This window comes from Aedes aegypti, unplaced genomic scaffold (genome assembly GCF_002204515.2).
Source record: "Aedes aegypti strain LVP_AGWG unplaced genomic scaffold, AaegL5.0 Primary Assembly AGWG_AaegL5_hic_scaff_476_PBJ_arrow, whole genome shotgun sequence".
NCBI classification, from domain to species: domain Eukaryota; kingdom Metazoa; phylum Arthropoda; class Insecta; order Diptera; family Culicidae; genus Aedes; species Aedes aegypti.
Window position 1 is genome coordinate 41,215 of NW_018736147.1, and position 23,187 is coordinate 64,401.

The 23,187-nt window shown below is 37.1% G+C and overlaps 1 protein-coding gene across 1 annotated transcript in view; it reads right to left on the bottom strand.

Annotated features, from left to right (window-relative positions):
* Positions 1-5,987: 5,987 nt before the first annotated feature.
* LOC110681150 (enolase-phosphatase E1) overlaps positions 5,988-23,187 on the bottom strand; it is a 45,810-nt gene continuing 28,610 nt past the window's right edge. The window contains exons 3-7 of the mRNA XM_021856918.1: positions 20,279-20,415; positions 19,887-20,143; positions 18,124-18,446; positions 15,196-15,769; positions 5,988-9,126 (exon numbers count right to left, since the gene is read on the bottom strand). Coding sequence (XP_021712610.1) covers positions 7,343-9,126; positions 15,196-15,769; positions 18,124-18,446; positions 19,887-20,143; positions 20,279-20,415 — 3,075 coding nt within the window. The 3' untranslated portion in view covers positions 5,988-7,342. The remainder of the gene's footprint in view (positions 9,127-15,195; positions 15,770-18,123; positions 18,447-19,886; positions 20,144-20,278; positions 20,416-23,187) is intronic.

Sequence of the window (23,187 nt, forward strand, 5' to 3'; positions counted from 1 at the left end):
CAAATGAGTTTTAAAGAGTTGTTGGTATTTATACGGTTTTTAATTTATTTAATATTGCAGTGCTTTTATGGCTGTCCTTAAGCTACATGCCCGTTTCTAAAGAATTTCTGAGCTGGGAGGGGTCTCGTGGACTTTGTTCCATATAAAACATTTAAAATGTATATGCCTTTGCCCATATACGCATACAAAACAGCAACTTTGGCTGAGAAAACCTTTCAGTTAATAACTATGTAAGTGCTCATAAGTACACTAAGCTGAGCAGCTAAGTTGGGACATAACGCCAGAAAGAAAATTGAGATCACATTGTCTCCAAACCTCTTCACCTTAGTGGATTTTGGAGTAAGTTTTTGGTGTGAAACTACTTGAAATACGAAAAACGCTCTTAACAGCATTTTTGGCTTATTCAGTTTTGAAAATGTGAATTTATTTTTATTTTTCAAATTAAACATTTGGATTTGAAATTCAAATTAGTGAGAGGCTTCACCAAAGTTCTTGATAGTGAGACATACTATTAATAAAATATTGTTCTTCCCAAAAAATTTTTTGCTACGTGTCGTGTTTACACTTTCGCCCTTTCGGAGGGTTGACAATTCGGAGGTTCTACTAAAATGATGAAGGATATTTCCCTTCACGAAATTTTACAGGCTTTCCATAGTGACGACCATTAGCATCCGTAAATTGCTGCGGGAGCTGCGAATAACATGAAACTAGTGTTGTTTGAAAATTGACATATTCTCATATTTCCAGGTTTTGGTAGGTTTCCAGCAGGTATTTTGTTTTAATAATTTAATTTGTGTAGAATCATACACATTTAGTCAATTTTCAAATGATTTTGCCATCGCTAGAGTAACAGTTAACTTGATGATTAAAACTTGACTAAAGTTAGGAATTCAATTTCTAATTGTCACAGTCACAGTCACTGTTTTAAGTTCATTTAAATACATTCAATTGTTCTAATATTCCATCTATTAGAGCAAACTGCAAATATTTCAAATGTTATCGTTCAAAATTAACACTTCTCTCGGTTTTTAATTCAAATCTAAAAAAATAAGGCTCAGTAACTCAACAGAGAGAGAAAAAAAATAAGAAATTTTGAACTACAAATGTTTGGATAGTTACTGATCTGATTACTATTTGATTTAGAACATAACAAGAGGTTTTTTTTTTATATTTTATTATTCGTGTACAAGAACCGCATCAACCTGCTTGATAAAATTGTGTCGTTTTCGTTCAATCTATCATAAATTGTTTTGAAAATGAAGTAAAAATGTTGGAATTTGATGAATTATTGGATTTTTTTTTTCAAATTATTTTATTTTGTATTACAAACATTGCAAGGCTTTTTTTAAGAAAAGTGCTGATCGACAAACTGTGCCTTTTAATTGTTGTGACTGCACAAAGTACCTATTAACCTGCCAAAGTCTCAATTTCAAAAGAAACTCCTTATTTTATGCAGTTATTTTATTATTTTGCTGGATAAAACAAAAACAAAATGATATGGTTGAACCGTCTTAAGCCATCCCAATTTTTGTAAAAACATCTATTTTTTGCGTCGTTCGTCTCCCCTGAGCAATTTTCTGGATACGCCACTGCAAATTATATGAAATATTACATGTAGGTCTATTATTTGATTTTATAAAAATAGTTAACTGAGAGATTATTGATCCATTGAACATAATTTGTAAGCAACCTTATACAGAAAACCAAGCTGTAGTAGGATAGACGGTCACTAATTTTGTGAGATATTTCATCCTGCTGCTCCAACAGTTCACGCTGAGCATTAGTGCGATACCTAAGAATTCACCTCGCTCGTGCTGTGTATCACGGGCGAGGTTTACTTGGTAATGTTGTACTTTTACAACGGCGACATGGCATGACATGGCACGTCATAAATTCTACTCTCCCTTGTCCACCTCTATGTAATTAATAGACTACCTAAAACCCTTCAAAATGCATCAAAAGTTCAACGTCATAGGCGAGAAATGCATAAATTGAGTTCTCGCTACACGCGCAAGCGCACCCCCCATCTGCTCTGCACCGTAGCTCAGCTACTAGTGCGAAGAATTTAAAAGGATCAGTCTTTATGAGCACACTTTCGCTTCTGCGATGGTCGTGCGGCGACCGCACTAAATCTATTTATGAGACTGTTTGCAAACCAAACGCCGCAGCGAAGAGAAAATGGCGCATGTTGCGAAGCGATTTCATTTCCCCTTCGCTTCGGCCCGACCGACATCTGTTGTCTCCGAGCACTTCATTCACACGCGGAGGCAGCAACACACGAACGGACGAACGAATAGGGTAAACAGCCGTCAATTTTTTTGATTTTTTTGCTGTTTGAAGCACAACTTTCAACATGATATTGTGACGAATCTACAAGAGATACACTTTTGCTCTCGAAGACACTTTGGCAGCTAATAAGTTAATGCATATTTTGTAGAAGAACTTTTTTAACATTAATTACGATAATTTTAATAAAAATTCATGGAAATACGTCGAAAAATGCTGATTTTTCCGTCACTTTTTGCAAACTTTTTGTAATTTGAGCCTTTGAATCATTTTCTACAAAATTCACGTCCAAGAAACTAAGATAGATTAGATCATAAGCTTTCGATTCATGTGCTGAGATTAAATGTATGACGCATAGTTAATTAGATATGAGGTTTCAAAGATGACCAAGTTCAAAATCTTAAAATCGTTAATAACTCACTTAGCAGTGATTTGCGACCCTATGTTCCATGGGCACTTTTTCATTTCTCATGGAGACCTATCGACCCTCAAATTATTAAAAACATGGAACCAAACACCCTGTATTATGCTTGATTGTATCGAGCCATGTCTTCAAAGTTTGTACGGATAATTTGCGGACACCCTGTATGGACTTCATTGACGTACCCACAATATTTTTCTGGAGAGCGTTTTGCATTTTTTCTCTGGGAAAATTAAGGCTGATAGTATGATCGTATTAGAAATAATTACTTTAGACACTTCTAGTCAAAAAAACGAGACCATACATATATTATGGATAATAAGAGATACTTAACAGGAGGCACGAAATGAGAGTTTGATTGCTACATTGGACAGACATTTTTCTTTGTATAATTCTAAGGGCCTTTTTGGAATTTCTTATGACATTACCAGTATAACAGCTTGATTTACTATAGATCTCTTTCACGTATTACTCCGCAGATCTCTTCAGGAGTTTGTTTTGATTTTTTTCATAAAATTTCTAAATAATTATTCCAAAAAAAAAACAAATGTTATATACCTTCATTAATTCAATCTGGATTTTTTATAAGGTAACCAAATCAGGAATCATCCATCCAAAAATTATTTCTTTAATTTCGCTAGGACTTCCTCCAGCATTTCCGTTTAGATTATCTTCAAAAACTAATACAGTAATTCCTCCAATTTGCTATTTGAATAATTTTCATTGAATTCTTTATATATTTTCTAGTCATTTATCAAAATTTCAAGCAAAATTTTTAGATTGTTTTGGAAAGAAAAATCTGCGTTAAATTTTGAAAGAAAATCATGGAGTAATTTTGAGTGAGTTCTAAGTACGACTTCCTTGAATTCTTTCGAGGATCTCTGAAAGACCTCCTAAATGTTTGATGAAGTTCCTCCGAAAAAATATAAACAAATATTATCTCCAAATAATGTTCTACAAGACGTTTTGATGAAAATTATTGAAGTGTTTGGACCAAATCCCTGAACCTTGAATAAAGTTTTAAAAAATCTATGGAGATTGGGAGATTTTACAGGAAAAATAGCAAAGGAATGTTTGAACCGGAATATGTTGATGATATGCTGGAGACATTCCAAGAGAAACTTCTGAAGGAACTTTATGATGAATCCTAGAAACAAATTTATCGAAGAGTTCTTTGAAAAGTTTATAATAGACATCATCGAACAACGCCTGAAGCATTTTTTGAGCAATTACTGAAAGTAATCGAGGATAAATATTTAAAAAATCCTTATGTAAATGCCTGGAAAAGTGTAGAAACGAATAAACTTTTGTGGAATTGTTAGAGCGCTCTAAGATTTTTGGATCAAATCCTGAAGAAATTCCTCTAAGCATCTATTGAAAAATCGCAGGTAGCATCCCTGAAGAAATTTATGAAAGTATTCAAAAAGAAATCACTGGAGAAATTACTAGAAATCCTGAAGCATTCTGAATATATGAGAAAAATACCTTTAGGGGTCTATTTTGTAAATCGAGCGGTTTCATGTGACTCATCTGGAGTCATTGTCGATCAAAGTAAGCATGCATATTTCAGATGTCACCCGTCGACTCCCATAGTAAACCAGTCACATAAAGTGACAACTGTCGATAAACTCGAGTGACAGAGCCGAGCCGAGCAAAATTTTTGGTCGACAGTGACTCCAGTCGAGTCGTTTTTGGTCGACTCGACTTATAAAATAGGGCCCTTAAAGGTTGTGGAATAATAGATTTTGTAGGTTTCTCTGAAGCCTCTAGAATTTTGCACCAGATGTTTATTTATTTTGTATAATAGGCGAAAAAAACAATTTTGTATTTTTTTATGTTTTCAGCTTAGTAACTGCTCATGAACGACACCCAACTGGAACTGTACTTGCCCCTTTGCCAATTTAGGGGTCTATTTTGTAAATCGAGCAGATTCATGTGACTCGTCTGAGCTCATTGTCGATCAAAGTAAGCATGTATATTTCAGATGTCACCCGTCGACTCCCATAGTAATCCAGTCACATAGAGTGACAACTGTCGATAAATTCGAGTGACAGAGCCAAGTCGAGCGAAATTTTTGGTCGACAGTGACTCCAGTCGAGTCGTTTTTGATCGACTCGACTTATAAAATAGGGCCCTTAGCAACCTTAAGTTCTGAATCCTTGTCTAAACATGTTTTATACTGATTAATTAAAAATCGTTAAAAGGACTGACATGTTCGGCGTTTTGATAGCGGCGCAGCCGACAAAATTTATGATTGAGGAGATTTTTTGTCACAAAAACCACATATTCTACCATCTATTACTGTTTCAAAATAATTTTCCTGAGTGACGTCTAAATTCCCTGAGAATTCCAGGTTGAATAAAATTCCCTGAAAATTCCAGGTTTTTCCAGGTAGTAGACACCCTGTCCATGGACAGGACAAATGCATGAGTTCATTATCTGACGTTTGAGCGGAGCCGTCGTGGAACAAGTGAATTTGGCATCGCTAAAACGTCAACTCGTGCATATGGGACTTATGCACGGGTTCACTATTTGACGTTTTAGAAGTGCCGTGTTATTTATGTGACCATGGAGACCAGTGAATTCAGCACCACTCAAACGTCAAATTAGTAAACTCGTGCATTGGTCGATGTCCCGCATTTACAGCCTGATGACACTACATAAAGATTTAGAAAATTCATGCACCCAACTACTTGATGATATAAACGCTGTGAGGAGCGCCACGTGAGATTAGCGAAAATCAATCTCACTACTATTACCAGTCCCAGTATTGTAATAAACCACGTGGACATCTCCCCTATTCGATATTTCATATCTTTATATCGAGTTAGAGAAACATAGTAAAAGTTGGTTTTCATGGTTACCTCGATGGTCCCTTGGATATCGCAGTTGCACTGGTTTTGTGTTCTGTAACTCGACACCTCCCTATTCGATGGTCCCATCAATATTTTTATATTTTTTTTTTGTCTGTAGTCGATTTGACTAGAAATGTTAAGTCGAGCTTTGTCACCCCGAGACCGAGTTTTCTCTGGGCTTTATTCTACGAGTGATGTGAAACGAGAGCTCTCACTTCGTGCCATTTGTAGAATAAGCCCACTCATCTCACTTCACCTTTAGAATAAACCCATTTGGCCATGACACCAAGGTTTCGACAATTGTCATAAGTGGCTGGATTGCTTGAGAGTCGACGGGTAACTTCTGAACCCCCATCAATGCCAAAGGTGAACCAATCTTGCTCAGTGTCAAGGATCATTTTCTTTCATAAAAACTAACCTAGATGTTTAAATAATTCCTAAAATATTATTGGTTAGTTTATTTCCATCCTTACGTTATTCTGTATGTAGTCTTTCCCTTTTATTTGAATATCTTTATATTTTGTATGTTTACCATTGACATACAACTTCGCTTGAAGCTGAGTTTCATAATTTCACTTTTTTTTTGTTTTACATGGAAAACATGAATAATTCTTAACCCGGCTTACATAAATGTTTTCCAAGAAACTACGCGTGTTGATACTTACGTGAGAACCAATATGTCGCATTCTCATTCTCTCCACCGTTTATATTTCTAACATAATAATGAAAACATTAAGAAATTGAAAACAATGAAAATGAGAGTGCCTTCATGTTTCACATTTGACGCATCTCGAAGGTATCTCACGCTAGAACAAACTGACCAGTAAATTAGTTGCAGTATGTGTTGTATCAGGAAGCGACAAGATAATACTGAACCGTTCATTTTATTTATATAGAAAATTCTGCAGGATGCGGAAGGAGGATCATGTTGAACTAACAATAATTGTTTGGCAGTCTATCCGTTGGATGTGATTGGTTGCTTGCATTCAGAATGTGTGAGCATACAAGGAAACTGATTCAGATTGATGAACACGATCATCGGTCGTCGTGGTCGTCTTCCATAATCAAGAACAAACTACTTCTCAGTTAGTCTCTATTACTAGTTTGAGGAACTATGTTTCTGGTTAGTCTTTTTCGGTTGTGCCTTGTGCTCCGTTCCGTGGGAAGACGTGTATAAATGCAGTGAAGTGTTTCCTTGTGCTTTTGGAAAGTCTGTGTCAACCGATATGCAAAACGATCAATCACGTTCCTTGTATGCTTGTCAAAGCTTCCAATATAGTCTTAGTTGGCAAATGCACTTTTTATTTGGTAAAAATATAGTAATTACAAAACGGTACTTTCAATACAAAAAAAAACAACATCACAACTAGATAGTCACACATTGTTCATTTTTCACATGGTCAAGAACTAAGACTGATTCTATTAGCCTTAACGACTATTGTGTTGAGAGAGTTGCATATATTCTGAGTGTTAGTGTACGGCAATGTATGTCTATATTCGTTTAGGATGACATTGAGTAGATGTTTTTCTCTTGGTTAATCACTTAGTAGTTCGAAAATTCTCAATACTAATGAATACAGAGACAACGAAAACAGAAACGAATATTTGCTGGAGCATTAGAAAAGTTTTGAGTTTTGTTGTATGTCCTGCTAATATAAATATTTATATAAAAATTTCTTAAGCATGTCGAATGTCGTCTCCTGCTCGTTGGGGGAGCATCGATACGCACTTTTTACCTACTTATTAACCGAAAAGGTGTACAATCTAAAAATCAAACGATTTACGATTCGGTTTCAACCGAAGGTGTCGCTGAATCTGCGACTGCATCAGTCGCTTTCTTCGATTTGATTTCCGCTACCGTCTCGGACGAGGGGGTGGTGGAACTGCTGTCACTCTCAGTGCTAGTACCGTTTGTAGTGGTGGTGGTTGCTGAACTCGCTTCCTCAATATTACTGGCGGATGTGTCGTTTTCCTTGTCGCTATCGGCTTTTTCGTCGTGATTACCATTCGTCGTTACTTTGGAATCTGCTTCTCCATTCTCTGGAACACGCGATTCTTCCTTGGTGTTGACTTTTTCGGACGTTCCATTTTCTTTCACTTCATCGGTGCTGGTGGTCGACACCACATCTGATTCTGTTTTACTTTCTTCTACTGCTGCGGTTTCAGCGGGTTTGACGGATTCATTCTTGGCTTCGTTTTGACTGGTGGAAGCAGAATCCACTTCCATGGCTTCTGAGTCAAGCTTATCTACTTTTGATTTGGGTTCTTCTGTTTTGGTTTCTTCCTTGACAGCGTCAGATGATTCGGCTTCCATGGCAACGTCTTCTTCCGTGGCTTCAACAGCAACTTCTTCTACCGGACCAGCCGTAGTTGCTTCGACGCCTTTAGTTTCGTCGACTTGTTCCGAGGTTTCCATTTTCTCTTCTTGCTTCTCAACAACGTCTGGTTTGGCAACATCAGATTCTTTCGGCTTATCTTCATCTGTTGTATGCGTTTCTTCAGTCTTCTTCTCTTTTGTTTCTACAGATTCTTCTGCAGAGTTTGCTTCTTTCATTTCCTTATCTTCTTCAGTCGCCGTTGCTACTTCAGTTGACTTGGCATCATCTGTTTTTTCTTCTGTTGCTTTAACCTCTGGCGTTGTCTTGTCATTTTCATTAGTTTTCGTATCTACCGGTTTTTCGTCTTCTTTCGTGGCCTGTGCCTCTGTCGTTGCAGATGTTTCTTCAGCCAGAGTTTCCTCTTTTGTTGCAACAGATTCTTCCGTTGCCATTGGTTCATCAACCGATTTGGATTTTTCCGGTACCGTTGGTTCATCCTTCATCTTGATTTCTTCAGTTGGCATTTCTTCATCGGTTTTCTTGACTTCTTTTTCTGTTTTCTTGGCATCTTCTTCTGTTTTCTTGGCATCTTCTTCTGTTTTCTTAGCTTCTTCTTCTTCTGTTTTCGTTTCCGCAGTCTTCGTCACTTCTTCGGCCTTTGTTACCTTCTCTTTTGTTTCGTCGTTTTGTGCTTTTGGCTTTGACTCATCAGCCGGTACAATGGCATCTGCTTTGACTTCCAATTCCTCAGAAACTGTCTCCTTAGCTGCTTCCTTTGCATTGAAATCTTGGTCAGCTTTAGAATCTGGTATCTGTTCGTTATCATCCTTGACTTCCTTTGTATTCGATTTCTCAACAGTTACCTCGTCGGTTTCCATCGATTTTGTTTCCTCATCCGCTGTTTTGACCTTTATTTCTTCTTCTTTCTTCTCAGCAACTACGGATTCCTTTGGTTCTTTCTGTTCTTCCTCGTTGTTAGCCGATTTATCTTCCACCTTCTTTTCACTCGTTCCGCTATCAGTTTCCTCTTCGCTCTTGGATTCAGTCTTTTCCGCAGATGACTTTTCTACTGTTTGTTCTGAAGTTGTAGTTGGTACAAGATCGTCAGATTTCTCTTCTTCAGTCTTGCTAGTACTTGTTACGGATTCTTCCTTGGCTGCATCCGATGGTGCTTCCTTGGTTTCATCCGTAACTGCGATTTCTGATGTGGTTACTTCAGGTTTGGCAGTGTCTACAGGGGTTTCCACTAAAATGTTGAAATGAATAATTGATTATTGAAGAATCGACACATGAATAATTATGTGTAGTTTTGTAGCGATACATATTGATGGTCGCCCCTTTGCAGTAAATCCCTTGGATGATGCACGGTAAAAAAGTGGATGATCAGAACTATTGTCACACAATGTCGTTATCGGCTAATGAATCTATTATAAAATGCTTATGAAAGTCACATTTTTCTAGTCTTTCTCTTTCTTCAGATCACAACTGAAACGATGTCTGGTTTGCAGCTTAATGTTCATAAAAGCACATCCACAGTTCTGTTAACAGAAAGCTTTCTTTGACAACTAAACAATTCTGTATTTCTATGCGTCTGTATTTTATTAGCTGCTGCACTGTTAAAGTATTGACGTTAAAATACAAAACAAACTTATTATGTACACAACTATGAGCCTATGCATGCTATAAAACGTTTGACTTTTAATGTGCGTCATGTTTTCAAGTTGCCCGTGAGATAGAGCGAGAGAGCACCAACACACGGCGCACAGTAAAAGTCAAAAGAACAAAAGAATTTATAGCACGTACAGAGGCTCATGGTTGTTGTCCATGTTACGGCTTATCAGCCGATTGGTGGTTCATAGACACAAAATGTCAATGCGATGACGGAGCGCTAAACGTTAACCAGAAAGCAATTCGAGCTGAAAACTTGATCGATTGGTCATCACAAGTACCAATCGATCAAGTTTTTAGCCTTCAATGGATGTCTAGTTCTCAAGATTTGTGCGCTTGAAGACTGTAGGTGTGGCTTCGATTCATCTTCACATTGAAGATATTGAACGGGTTTTTCCGAAATTGTTTCATTGTGCGTTATGTCTACAACATTCAATCCAAATCTAATAAGTCTTATCACATTCCATTTATATCTCGCACAACTTATGATCTCGTCCTAAAAGCAATTGGTAACCGAATGTGTAGCTCGATATTACTAAACAAATTAATGGATTTGCACGTTATTCAACAATGCTACAATGAAGAGGAGATCCTCCTCTATCTCCCAGTTGTGATAGTTTTTTATCTTGGTTCATTACCTAATTTGTTTAGAAACAAGGAGCTACTCACTAGTGTGGGACAAAATTTAGATTCTCGCTCCAGTCCACTTTTTGGATTGCATTTAGGTCCCATAACAACTGTGCAAAATTTCAGCTCGATCGGAGAAACTATATTTTAGCGCCAGCCGTTCAAAGTTTGTATGGGATTTACTATGGGAAAACTTACTTTTGCAAAGAAAAATCGCCAGAGGTCGCCCATTGATCTCTATAAAAATTCTGAACACAGACCTCGATAGGTATTTTTACGATAAAGAATATTGCCGAAGACCGCGAAACAATCCGACACTTGTGGAAAAAGTTATTCAATGAAAACCTATTGGCAACGCGACGTTGATTAACACGTATAGGAATAACAATAATAACAAAATCGAGCAAAATTTCCGAATAGTCCATGCTTAATAACTTTTTTCACAAACATCGGATTGCTTTGCGGTCTTTGACAATGTTGTTCATCGCAGAAATACCTATCGAGATCTGTGTTCAGATATTTTATAGAGTTCAATGGGCGACCTCTGGCGATTTTTCTTTGCAAAACTAAGTTTTCCCATAGTAAATCCCATACAAACTTTGAACGGCTGGCGTTAAAATATAGTTTCTCCGATCGAGCTGAAATTTTGCACAGTTGTTATGAGACCTAAATGCAATCCAAAAAGTGGACTGGAGCGAGAATCTAAATTTTCCATATAACCGTGTCCCAGGCTAGTACACACTCGGTAACCAATGACTTTTAGGACGAGATCACAAGTTATGCGAGATATGTCATTTGGAAAAGGTTCTGGTACCAGCAGCCAAAGCTAGTCAAATGGGTGGTATAAATGTTTGATAAAACCCCAAAAAAGGTAAGGTTAAGTTTAATTTATGCCCAAGTAACCATGGAGCATTATATCATTGCTTATATAAAGCAGCTGCATTGCCGTAAGCCTACCATTAAAGTAGTTTGAAAGTGGAAAAAGCGGAAAAAGGCCCTGATACAGTCGAACTAATGCAATAATGTTTATAAAGCAACCAATCAATTCATAAAGTAATATTAGTGCATTGATACATTTGAAATATAGCGTTAATGCTCTTTTGCTTTACAGCTCTTGTAATTCGTCGAATAAAAGCAATGTCGCATCAGTATTGTTGATATGCAGTAGAATACGTGCAATGTTATAATGCTTGGTGTTACTTGGGTGATACCTACTTAAGGTGAAGATGAATTGAAGCAAAACTTCAAATTTTCAATAGCACAAATCTGGAGAACCGAACACCCGTTTGAGCTGAAAACTTAATCGATTGGTCACCGACCACCAGCTAATGACCAATCGATTAAGTTTTTAGCTTAAACGGATGTTTGGTTCTCCAGAATTGTGCTATTGAAAATTTGAGGTTTGGCTTCGTTTCATCTTCACCTTAAGAACTGTAATATTGTGATTTGAAAAGAATTCCATATCGTCTTCTTGCTGGCGTTACGTTCCAACTGAGACATAACCTAAATCAAAACTTTGGATAATCAAAGTATTTTGGACAGACCGTTACGCGTATATATTTTGATCACTTACAACAAAATTAAGTGAAAGTGAAAAAAAAGACAAGAGTCAACCTGGACAAATCAAGATGTGAAATTGTGAAAAAATAATTAAATGGATTTGGTGAACTTCGTTCGCACGACTCCCAATACGCTAGACTCCGAAATTCCGTCACGATCCCACGTTCTCCTTCACAACTCTGCATCTCCTTCATCTCTCTTAGATGCCCAATTTCGTCTCTCCTAGTGACAAAATTCAAGACTAACAATTCAAAAGGCCTCATCTCAAAAAAGTAAACAATGAGAAAAATGCAATCTTGTTTTGTCAAACAATAAATCAAATTTAAATTATGAATTTAAGCATTGTATGTTATTTTATCATCCCGAAAGTCGATGGATAAACTGATTTATAGCTATGAATATTCATTACTATCATTTTAGCAAAAAATCCTGCTAAAAAAATGAGTCAAAGGAAATGAGGCTTTTATTTCACCAAAAGCTGTGCAGCCCTTTTCATTTGTGCCCATAGACGCCGGCCGACGCTGATGAGGCCTGTGAGTTGACGCCTTTGTTTACTCTAACATGTGTTGAGGCCTTCTAGTTGTGGCTTGTTTTTTCATCATCTTCTGATGTGGCCTTTTTGAAAATCATTCAAAATTGATGATGAAATTAGAAATTTGAAGTGTAGAAGAGTGTTAAGTGGTGAAGTAAAGTACATGGAGATCCCTACAGCAAGAGAAGATTCGTGCGGTCGTATAAATGTGTGATTGATTGAACCCTTCGTCATCCATGAACATTATGTATGTGGTACGCGAGTTCGTCGTCGAGAAAATGTATGGAAATATTGGTTCAATTGAAATAATATTGCAATTGAACGTTATTTTTCATGCAATTGAAACCAAATCGTGTTTTTGTTAATAAGTTGTGAAATACAGACAGGCTGACACAGGTATTATTTGGTAGTATGATACAAAATACATCAGTCTACCGGAACCCGACGGAAAACTTGATAATGTTCGCCGTTTAGACAACCACTGTGTAAAATAATACAAGGAGCAGTCGTTCCGTAGTATAACCTGCATCTACTTAGTGAATTTGGAACGTTTTTCGCAATCTACATTGCAATTTTGATGTTTGTTTAACAGGCCTCAACTCGGTTTCCGTCAGATATAGAAATGAGGCCTTTTTGAGAAAAGGCCGCATTTGCGATGAATATCCTGGTTAGCGGAAAATGAGATGGGGCCTTTTAGAAAAATGTTATTTTTTCAACTTTTATGCATATTTTTAAATGACTATTGTATGTTTTAGTAAGGATAGGCTCTTATACACTGAAATCAGCAGAAAACCGATTTGTTTACATTTTGGACTTGAGGCCTTTTCAATTGTTGGTCTTGAATTGTATACGTGTAGGGTAGATGTACCAATAGTGGAGGTACTACGCACGATTGAACTTCATTTAAACGTCCAAATTCAAGATGCGCAATTAATGTACATGTTAATGTTGTAACGGGAAGTAACGACCATTGACAATAATGAGAAAAATTATTTGATCGCAGTAATCCACGGCATATCAGTGAAAAATAATACCTCCACTATTGGTACACTGTTCCTTTAGTTGCGGTATATTTTTAAATTGTGTTTCTATAGTTGCGGTATCCGTTGTTTTCAAATGGGATCCTCCACTATAGGAACACTTAACCGCAACTATTAGTACAAGAAAGTAAAGTTTTAGCAATTTAAGTGATATTTCATCAGTTTTAAAGCAATTTGAACGCTCTTTTCAACTATTCCGTGTATCAACAAGCCAGTACGTCGATTGGCAGTGTCGGTTCTATGGTTAATGTAATAAAATCAGTGAAAACGGCACTACCGCAACTATAGGAACACCCACAACTAAGGGAACACTTACCCTAATGCTCTGTCGAAAATACATAAATACCCTAGTATTCTTGCATGCAATTCCACAGGTATTATTAACGAAAATCTTTCCTTGCATATTTTTTTTTTTTTTTTTTTTTTTTGTATGGTATTCAGTTGGAGCTGCCTGACAGCTTAACTTGTCAAGGCTGAACCCTCGGTCTGGCTTTTGCCAAGTTTCCCCTCTACCAGGACCAATACTCAGACGGACTAGGCAATGGCGCCCACATGAACACTGTTTTTTTATTAGTATTGTGACGTGGTAGTTTTTGAAAAGTACCCATATTCCCTTGCTTCTGAGAAAAGGAAGCATTATGAAAATCAGCAGCTCCATTAGAATTTGTTTGAAATAGTAGTGTAGAATTTGTTTGAAATAGTAGTGCATTACTAATACTGTCTAGTCGAAATGGTTTTGAATAATTTGTCATTCAAGTGCTATTCTGATTACTATTGTCTTTTACGTAAGATTAGAGTCTTAAATGTCAAGTGTCGTCAAGTCTTAACAAAATTAGGCTGTTTAGTAGTAGTTCTAGTTAATTTCATTTTTTGTTGTTAAAAATATTTATTGGTCATTACGTTCATATATTCTTAAAGAAAAAAGTCGCTTTCCTTGTCTGTTCAACAATTTTTCGAAACTAGCAAGTGTACCCTAATGATCGATCTCAGCATCTTACTTTCCATAGTCATTTTTATAAAGAATATTGAAGAGTAAAGTTACCTTAGGCTTCTATTACAGTCTCCTACAAGATTCACTTTTCGGTGGCAAATGCAATGCTTCACAACGCCTACTTTCTACTTGTAAATTTTGCGAAAATGAAGCTGGAATTAGATTATTTATACCGCTGTTGCAAAAGAGGTATTTCTTATTATGGCAATGTAAAAACCATATTAAAATAAGATTGTCGCCACTCATTTCTACTCAGTGAATCTACTAGTCATTTTCCTAAGAGTTCCTAAGTATTCCCTACGTCGTATATGATAACATGTATCTAGCTAGCTAATAGTAAGAGTGGCTACGGATCATTCTGGTTAGCAAAAGGCAAACTGAACGTCACCAATAGTATTAATGTCCACTTCGAATAGATTAATTATTTGAAATGGGCATCAATTCTATCAATGACGCAGAATGTCCGTTGGATCACATCCGAGATATTATTGCGTCTATGCCATATGAATTATGACGCGGCTTTAAGCAAAAAATGCCAAAATGTGATACCACCACTACAGGTTACGCCTTTGGTTTCCATCATATGGGCTAATGGATTATGCCCTCCCATCGCGGCAAGGTCGCATAACCAAGGGGAGGGGAAAATCTTTCCTTGCATATTGATCATTTTTGAATTCGCATTCATGTGGCTAGCGCAAATATATGCTATATGCCCAGAGAAGTGGAGAATATTTCCAATCCGAAAAAAAATCTTCAACAGGCGTCATTGAAACCCACGTCCCTCAGCATGCATCTTTCTGAAAAACCGCGTTTATCGCTACGGCTATTTGTGCCTTCAATCAGGCAGACAACCATCTAATATCAACCTAAAATGCCTAACTCCAAGAACTTTCTCACCTAAGTTTTCTTCTTTTTTTGCGACCTCATCAGTGGTGGACTCAACGGGTTTCTCGTCCACATTATCTGCCTTCTTTTCAATAACAGCACTGTCCTCCTCGTCCACGTCCATTTTGTCCTCTTCGATCTTGGCCTTCTTAGGTGGCGGTGCCGATTCTTCCTCCTTGTTCTTCTCCTCTTCTACCTTAATGTCATCTTCAGCATTTTTGTTGATTACATCCCCCTTTTTGTCCTCCCCATCCGTTACCGACTCTCCCTGCTGTTTGGTATCTTCTTTCTCATCAGTCTTACTGACTTCCGCCTCTGCTTCCATCTCAGTTTCCTTCTCCTTGGGAGATTCTTCAGTTTCAGTCTTTTCCGTTACTTTCCCAGTTTCTGCTTCAGCTGCCTTGGTAGTTGACGACGACTCAACATCGGTCATTTCAGCATCAACGTCCATCGCGTCTTCACCAGTTGACTTGCCGTTGGTTTCCGAAAGAGTAGCTGGCTCCTCCGCTGAGTCACCATTTTGCTTAGCACCATCAACAGCAGGGCTGTCTCCATTTTGGTCAACCTTGACGACCTTCGAGGGACGCTATTACAAAATTTACGAGAAAAAACAACTCATTACTAAACGATCGATTAAAACTTGATGAAAATAATAAATTAAAATTACAATACTGCCCACTGATTGTGGGTTTAAGCTAGAGATGGCGTTGATGGGTTGGTGTCCCGACTTATTAAAGCTATCAGAAACGACGAAAGGTGGCTTTGGCCTTTGTCGTTTAGCCAAGACAAAAACCAACCACAGAAGAGAGAAAACAAGCAAGAAAGGAAAATTAGAAGGAAGTGAGAGAGGATTGGACAGGGAGAAGAGAGCGCTCTTACAAATGGGACTTGGAATAGATTGCCTGAAACGTGGCATGGCAACATTAACGTTGGTTATGATTATATCTCTTTCGGATGCTTTTTCGTCATATTCAATGAAAATGTAATAATAACAAGCCGTGGTATTTCAGCTGTGATGACTTTGCTAGGGCAAAGCTGGTTCATCCCCCATAAACATACACAATCTTATGAACTATTTGTCGACTTCTGATGGACATTTCTCCGAAGTGATTCCTAGTCAAAAGGTTGTCTAACAAAGTTATGCGTCAGCTTAGATATCCAGTCTTGTATTATTTGTAATCATTATTGTTTGTTGGAATTATTTGCTTTTTTGGTTTATAGTAGCCACTCACATGCTTGAGTGCAGTAGTACAAACCAGAATCTAAAACTTAAGGAACATGTTTCGGTTGATAATTCGAACAGATTACGAAGCGTATTCGTTTGGACAAAAAAAAACCTTAACTAATAAGCATTTTTTTTTCATTCAGCTGCAGTTTTCTGGGCTGACCGATGGATTCTTACCAACAAAAAACATCGAAGCCAATATATTCTCAGGTTACAATCAACATCATGTTCGTTATCTTACATGTGACAGCGGTAAACCCCGAAATAAAAGCAAAATATGACATTGATGATGGTGATGGCAACCGATGGCTGATGTTGTACACATGCGAATGATCATGAAAAGGTATTTTAGTTCCGATATGTATTTCTTCCATCTAAATTAATGCTAACTGATAAAGAACCAAAAAGTACATCGTTTGACAAAGCCTTCATTGGTGAAAAGTTCATCATACAAGCGCAGAACGAGAAGGGCATGTACTCACTCACGAAAGCGAAATCGATAGCGAAAGAGAACGCAAGAGATGTGGAAGATTCCGCCGCAAATTTTGACAAATGACATTTTTCTTTACACCGAAAGAGGTTTCGTGCATATGGCAAGCGATATACGTGAAGGTATGTGAAATATAGGTAGCACAATAGAAGAACGAGGATTGGGCAACCGAAATTTTGAATAAACACGACCGATTGGATAGTTTGTTTTACAATTTTTCCGATGCACCGATCGAGATGCCCTTTAGCTGATGCATTTATGTATATTTGCATCAACTTAATTACTTTATTTATGCCGCATCAGCTGCAGAGCATCTTCGGTCGATCCATCGAAAAATTTCATTTTATTTTCTCTTTTCTCTTCATTGTTTCAAATGATCCAGGAGTGAACAAATACTTTCAAAAGGCTTCCAAACACTCACTTCTTGGCCTTTACGATTCTTCAGAGTGAACATTACCGAATTAGGTTCTAGTAACATCATTCTGTTAAATCTGTATAATACTAAGTACAATCAATTGCTGCTGCTTTTATGTGTAATTGGTTTTATTGTTATCCAGTGACAATACTTTTATTTTATTTGTTTCTCTTCATTTCACACGTCTAATTATAACATTAAATGTAGTTGTACTAGGTTGGGAGAGATACTTCCCCTTTGTTTCACTAAACGTTAATTTTGATCTCTAGTAGGAATAATTCACTTCTGTATTGAATCTGATACTGGACAGGTATCGTATGTTATATTCTTAAAATGATCGTTGTAAAAACGGTTTGTAGCAAGATTCGATATCACAAAAATAAGCATGAGAAAAAAAAACCTAAGCATAATAATCAGGTGGATTGGATATTGACACTCAAAAACGAATATCAAGATATATTTCTCTGTGTGTTCAGTCCAGTTCAACGTCAAATGTTTTTCAGCGTCTTATTTTCTATAGAGATGATTCATGTTGTATGGGGGATCTTACTCTGCTACTAAAAGTTCACTTTCTGATTACCGAATTAACTATGTCAAAACTTTCTCAGATATCTTTACCAGCTAATGTAGTAAAATTACTAGTACCACATACATTATCAGTTAAGATTATGTGTGTGCTTGTGTGTTTGTCTATCCTTTCATTTTTCTTGCGTATGATTACGATTTCGTCAGTGTGTTTGTAAATGTGTATGTGTGTGATAGAAAAATGGAAAGAAAAAGGTATGGTTATTAACGCTTATTAGGATATACCTGAGCTTCGTCGTCTTGGGCAGTTTCGTCAATTTTGCGCTTGCTGGCTCCGTTTTCCGCTTCGGCACCATTTTCGGTTTCGGCGGCAGCGGTTTCCGTTTCGGTTTCTTTTTCCGATTCGTCGGCAACCTTCTCCGTGGATTCGGTTACCGTTTCCTTTTCGGCGCCATTTTCGGTTTCGGTCGATTTAACCGATTCGATTGGGAGATCGGTGAAGGATGAGATGACGGTGAATTCTTTGCGATCTTCCTCGGACAACTCGGCATTGCCGGGTCTGTCCAGGACAACCACATTCAAACCAGCGTCCTTGGCAGCCTTGGCCTCTGTTGGAAAAAAAAAATGATAAAAGCAAAAACAAACAATTCAAATTATAATCTTCTAATAACTGATCAATACTTGAACCCAACTCAACATTCAAAAACCTCTTGGAAGATTGATGTGCCATAATGCTAGAATCACTGCCCATACTCGCAATACAGTCCCATTAGGAAAATCATGATGTCGAGAAAAACGCTTCTAAACATAAAACCCTCCATTTTCGTTTTCCGCTGCTGTAAGTAGTAAATGCCGATGGCATTGCTCAATATACTATCATTGCAATGTGCAAAAACCGTAAATAATTTAAATTTAGTAAAACTGGTTGTTTTTTTTTCTCCAAATTAGGGTTATTGCAGATGGGACTCGTTATCCGAGTATTTTTCTCACTAAACGCTTGAATACCCGCATACCAGTCCCATTACTGAGGATTCGCTTACTTTGATATCGTGCACCTTGACACATTGTTGTTCAAGTTTACGATCGATTGCAATGCACTTTTCTTTTTGTAGCTTTCAGTCATCAACTATCTTTCAATAGTTATAATGTCCCTTGAAGTTCTTAAGCTGTACAGTGGTGATAGTAAATGAGAAAATGGTGAAGATTTCCTGAATTCAAATTAACCGTTGCAATCGGCCATATGGAAGGCTTGCTGAAATCGCAGCACGTGACGGGTGAAGATTTTGAAAACTATCAAAGAAAGGTGAATAGAACATGTTTTGGTCCACTTGATGAAGGCGAATGGCGGTTCCCATGATATAGATAATCCTGATGAGAGTCAGGAACATTTCTATTTCTCGGCATTTGGTGCTGCAAACACTTAGTTTGACCATGTAGATACTGGCGACGATGTGCGTAATCTTGCGGCGGCCAAAGAAGCATTTCACTTCTCGCTGTTGGACTTCAGCCTGCCAGAGATTCTGATAATGATTGGCCACAGGAAGCAGTAGAATGAATGGAGCAGTAGAATATTCTCAGGAAAACTATTTTGCTTTATTTTAATTTACAGGCAACTAGCCTGATGTGGTGTTAGTATAAATCAAAGAACAGAAGAAGTCGTTGTGGTAAAACCTTTTTTAAACAAAAATAAGAGTTTTTCTTGATAATAGTTGATTTGTACTTTCCTGATTTGTTTGATTGTTTCTATAAGGATATGAGAATCGCAATGCAAGCTTACAGAAATGATCACAGGAATAGGTTTAGTTGAATTTCTTCATAATCTTCGAATGGGACTGTTTTGCGGGTACTTTCAATATGGGACGCACATGGTTTGGTATTTTTTTCACATTTTGTCCATACAAAGACACAATTTGGAGTTTTATTTTAGAAAGTACACTAAACATGAATACTATTTATGGAGCTAACTGAAAAGTGGTAAAAATTAAATGGGACTGTTATGCGAGTATGGGCAGATCAGCTGTTATACAAACGTAACACAACTAACTTACCGGCTACAACGTCGGTCAAAAAGAGAGCTTCTTCGCCGGTGGCCTCGATGTTCTTCAGGATGGCTTCGTAGCTGTTCTTTTCCTGCTTGGCGCCGATTTTGGTATCGTAATACCCAGCAACATATTTGATCAGATCGCCCTGTTCGCTGTGCTCAAAAAGCAGTTTCTGTGCGTCGACGCTTCCGCTCGAATAGATGTAGACTTTGCGACCACTCTCGTTCCACTGTTCCAAGGCTTTCTTGACATCTTCGTAGACGCTAAACGGAGTTAAATTTTAATGTTTGAATTTTGAGACTCTTAGTCGGCGTACGTTATTCCCATAATAATAATGTTAACAACAATATCATGCACAATAGTGCAAACGGGTAGAGAAAATAATGACGATAACTTACTGTCCCTTGATAGTTCCATCTTTGTAGCCCTTGGCCCAGACCAGACCCTGCAAAGTTTTCAGCGCACCGGTCTTACGGTCCTGGGACATTTGCCATTCAACGTTCTTGACAACGTCTGGGATGATGTCTTCGGAGTCCTACAAAACAGAAAAAAAACTTTAGTTTTAAAAAAAACATAGTTTTACGTCGGCAGTCGCAAAGAAAGCGTGCCTTGTTTTGTTTAAAAAAAATACGTTTATTAACATCAGTTTCTTGATTTGAATTCGACATGCGTTAAATAACCTCGACCTTAACCCCTTTCCACCCACCACTTCTTTCAATGTTTTAGATGAGAAAAAATGCTTGGAACAAAATTTGCTTGAACAAAAGTTGTTGATAATTGTTTAAACTTACCAAAACGTAGAAAAAGTTTTGATTGTAAATCAACAGCCTTTAGATTGTTAAAAATAGCTACACTTGTTCTTGTTTGGATTTTTGCATGATTTTCAACATTTCTTAGATCAATACACTAGATCTGTATGATTTCCGTTGTCTTATAAAATTCCCGAATGAATGAGATATTTAAAAAAAAAACAAGTCATTTTTTGAGTCGATTTTTTATCGATGGAGTGAAATGAGCTCCCTATTTTTGGTTGTAAAATTATTTCATATAATCTAAAAATTTAATTATTTTTTTTCACTACACTTGAAAGTTATTAGTGTTTATAAACACTCCGTGTAAAAAGATTAAATTGAAAAAAAAAAATGCTCAAATTTTATCATTCTAAAATGATGAAATTTGGAAGAGCCATTCGGGGCAATATGGGCAGTTTTTTTTAATTTAGTTTTTCTTTTTCTTTGAGTTTAGAACACTGACTTGTAGCATGTCTATTGCTTCATTTCCTTGTCAGCTTTAGGATTGCATATTATTTCAAGAATTTATGCAGTTTTCAAGGGGTTGGCATAGGCCAAATAGCCCCGACTACCCCAATTAATTGATTCGCCCTATCCATTGCTGTTTCGCTCAAGAAAATTTGAAAAATTCCTTTACTGGATGAGTCAAGATATTTTCTACAAAGAATCTCGATTTGAAATGACATTTCTTCTCAACTGCGTACTGCCATCAAAGAAATGTGATTTTCTTAGCCATTTTTGGGAAGAAATTGTCCACGTATCGAAATAAGCGATCATCGGTTCTCTAAAACTCGAGATTTTGTGTTTTGATGATAATTGTTAGAATGAGACAAACGATAGGGAAAGCACGAATAAAAGTGCGGGATAAGCAATAAAATTAGCAAAGTCCGAAAAAGCCTAACTGTAACAAAGTTTGCAAAAGGGCCAAACTGGAGGGGCCTAACTGAAACCAGGATGTCCATTTAAAATCCAGTTTTTCAATAGAGCTTAGTGACATTTGAACACACGAACACTTGCATGCGCTCATCATACAAAGTTCGTTTTTGTTTTCCTCAATGGAACTTACACACGCTTTCCAGACGCATCAAAATGCATATGGAAATATTACTCAATTGGATTTTTTTTTACCCAGATAATTGGTCTTTCTTGAGACAGAGTGCATAATATTTCCCTCTGAGTTTCACAGCTACATCAACATTAGAGCAAAATTAACCTGCGACTTGATTTTTTTCAAGAATATTTATCAATATTGTGTATTTTATTTGATTGCTGGGGAAATTCTTGACCTGGTGAACCTCTTGATGAATCCAAGGAGACATCTTTTCAACAGAAGCGATATGTTGTCACAAACATTCAATTTGTTCTCATATAAAGCTGGCTAGTGTTTCTGATAAAAACCCAGATACCTAAAGCATTTTCCAAGGGATTCATCAAACATTTTGTAAAGAATGTCAAGAGCTAATGAAAAATTTGCCCTAGATATCTGAAGGAATTTTCCATTTATTCATCCATCAAAGAAATTTGTTGGGTAAGATTTGAAAAAATGCTGTAAATCCCCAAAAATCCATACAAAATCTCTGCAAGGGCCTCATTAGAACTTTGTCAAAAATCAAGACTAGTAATCCGTATTATCAGTAACTCCAGAAATCCGGAAACGGATTTTTGAATGAATCAGCCCTGAATTTCAGTAGGAAACCATGTAGGAAATATGTCAGATGTCTTTTTTGATCAGCTTTTCGCTAACCTCTACGAATCTAAATCCATGAAATGTCTTAACAAATACCTTACCGGGAATCCAGAAGTATTCTTCTAAAAGTTTTTCAAAGATCCTAATGATGTTCTATAAGATCTCTTTTAAATTTGTTCAATATCTTTCCACTAGAAATCTACAAACCATTACACATGAAATCGGTAAAAATTGTAAGGAAACCCTACCAGTCAATTCATTGTTTTTCTACCAACTTATACAAAGTTACCCATGATCTTAAGCAGGGATTGAATCCTGATTAACTATCATAATATGCAGCACATTATGAGAGATTGTTTATCGTATACTGCTACAACTTTGATCAGATCGGGGGAATAGCAGTGCAATGTGCGTGATAAAAACCCTCTGAACAAGCTCCAAACCCGGGGGAAACTATTGCTATCAGATATTCGGGGATTGTTTAACAGGCCAGTAAAGTAAAACATCTATCCCCAACGGTAAACAAAGCAAGAAAAATGGACCGCAACAGATGAGATGTTTTTCTTTGCTTGCCTTGATCGTGCTTTAAAATCAAATGAGAGCGAATTCTGCAATGCCTGATCCTAAGTAATAGTTGTCAGGCAGTCATGGACCTCTTAGCAAAATTCTGGACAAACATTCAAAAGGGCACATAAACATTAGTAGTAATCCTTTATAAGAGAGATTCGCGGAAGCTGACATTTCTGTCAAAGTGTGAGCCAATCGAGCAGCGAGACCTGTCAAAGTGTGAGCCAAACGAACATGCGTTATGTTTGTTTTGAACTTTTCT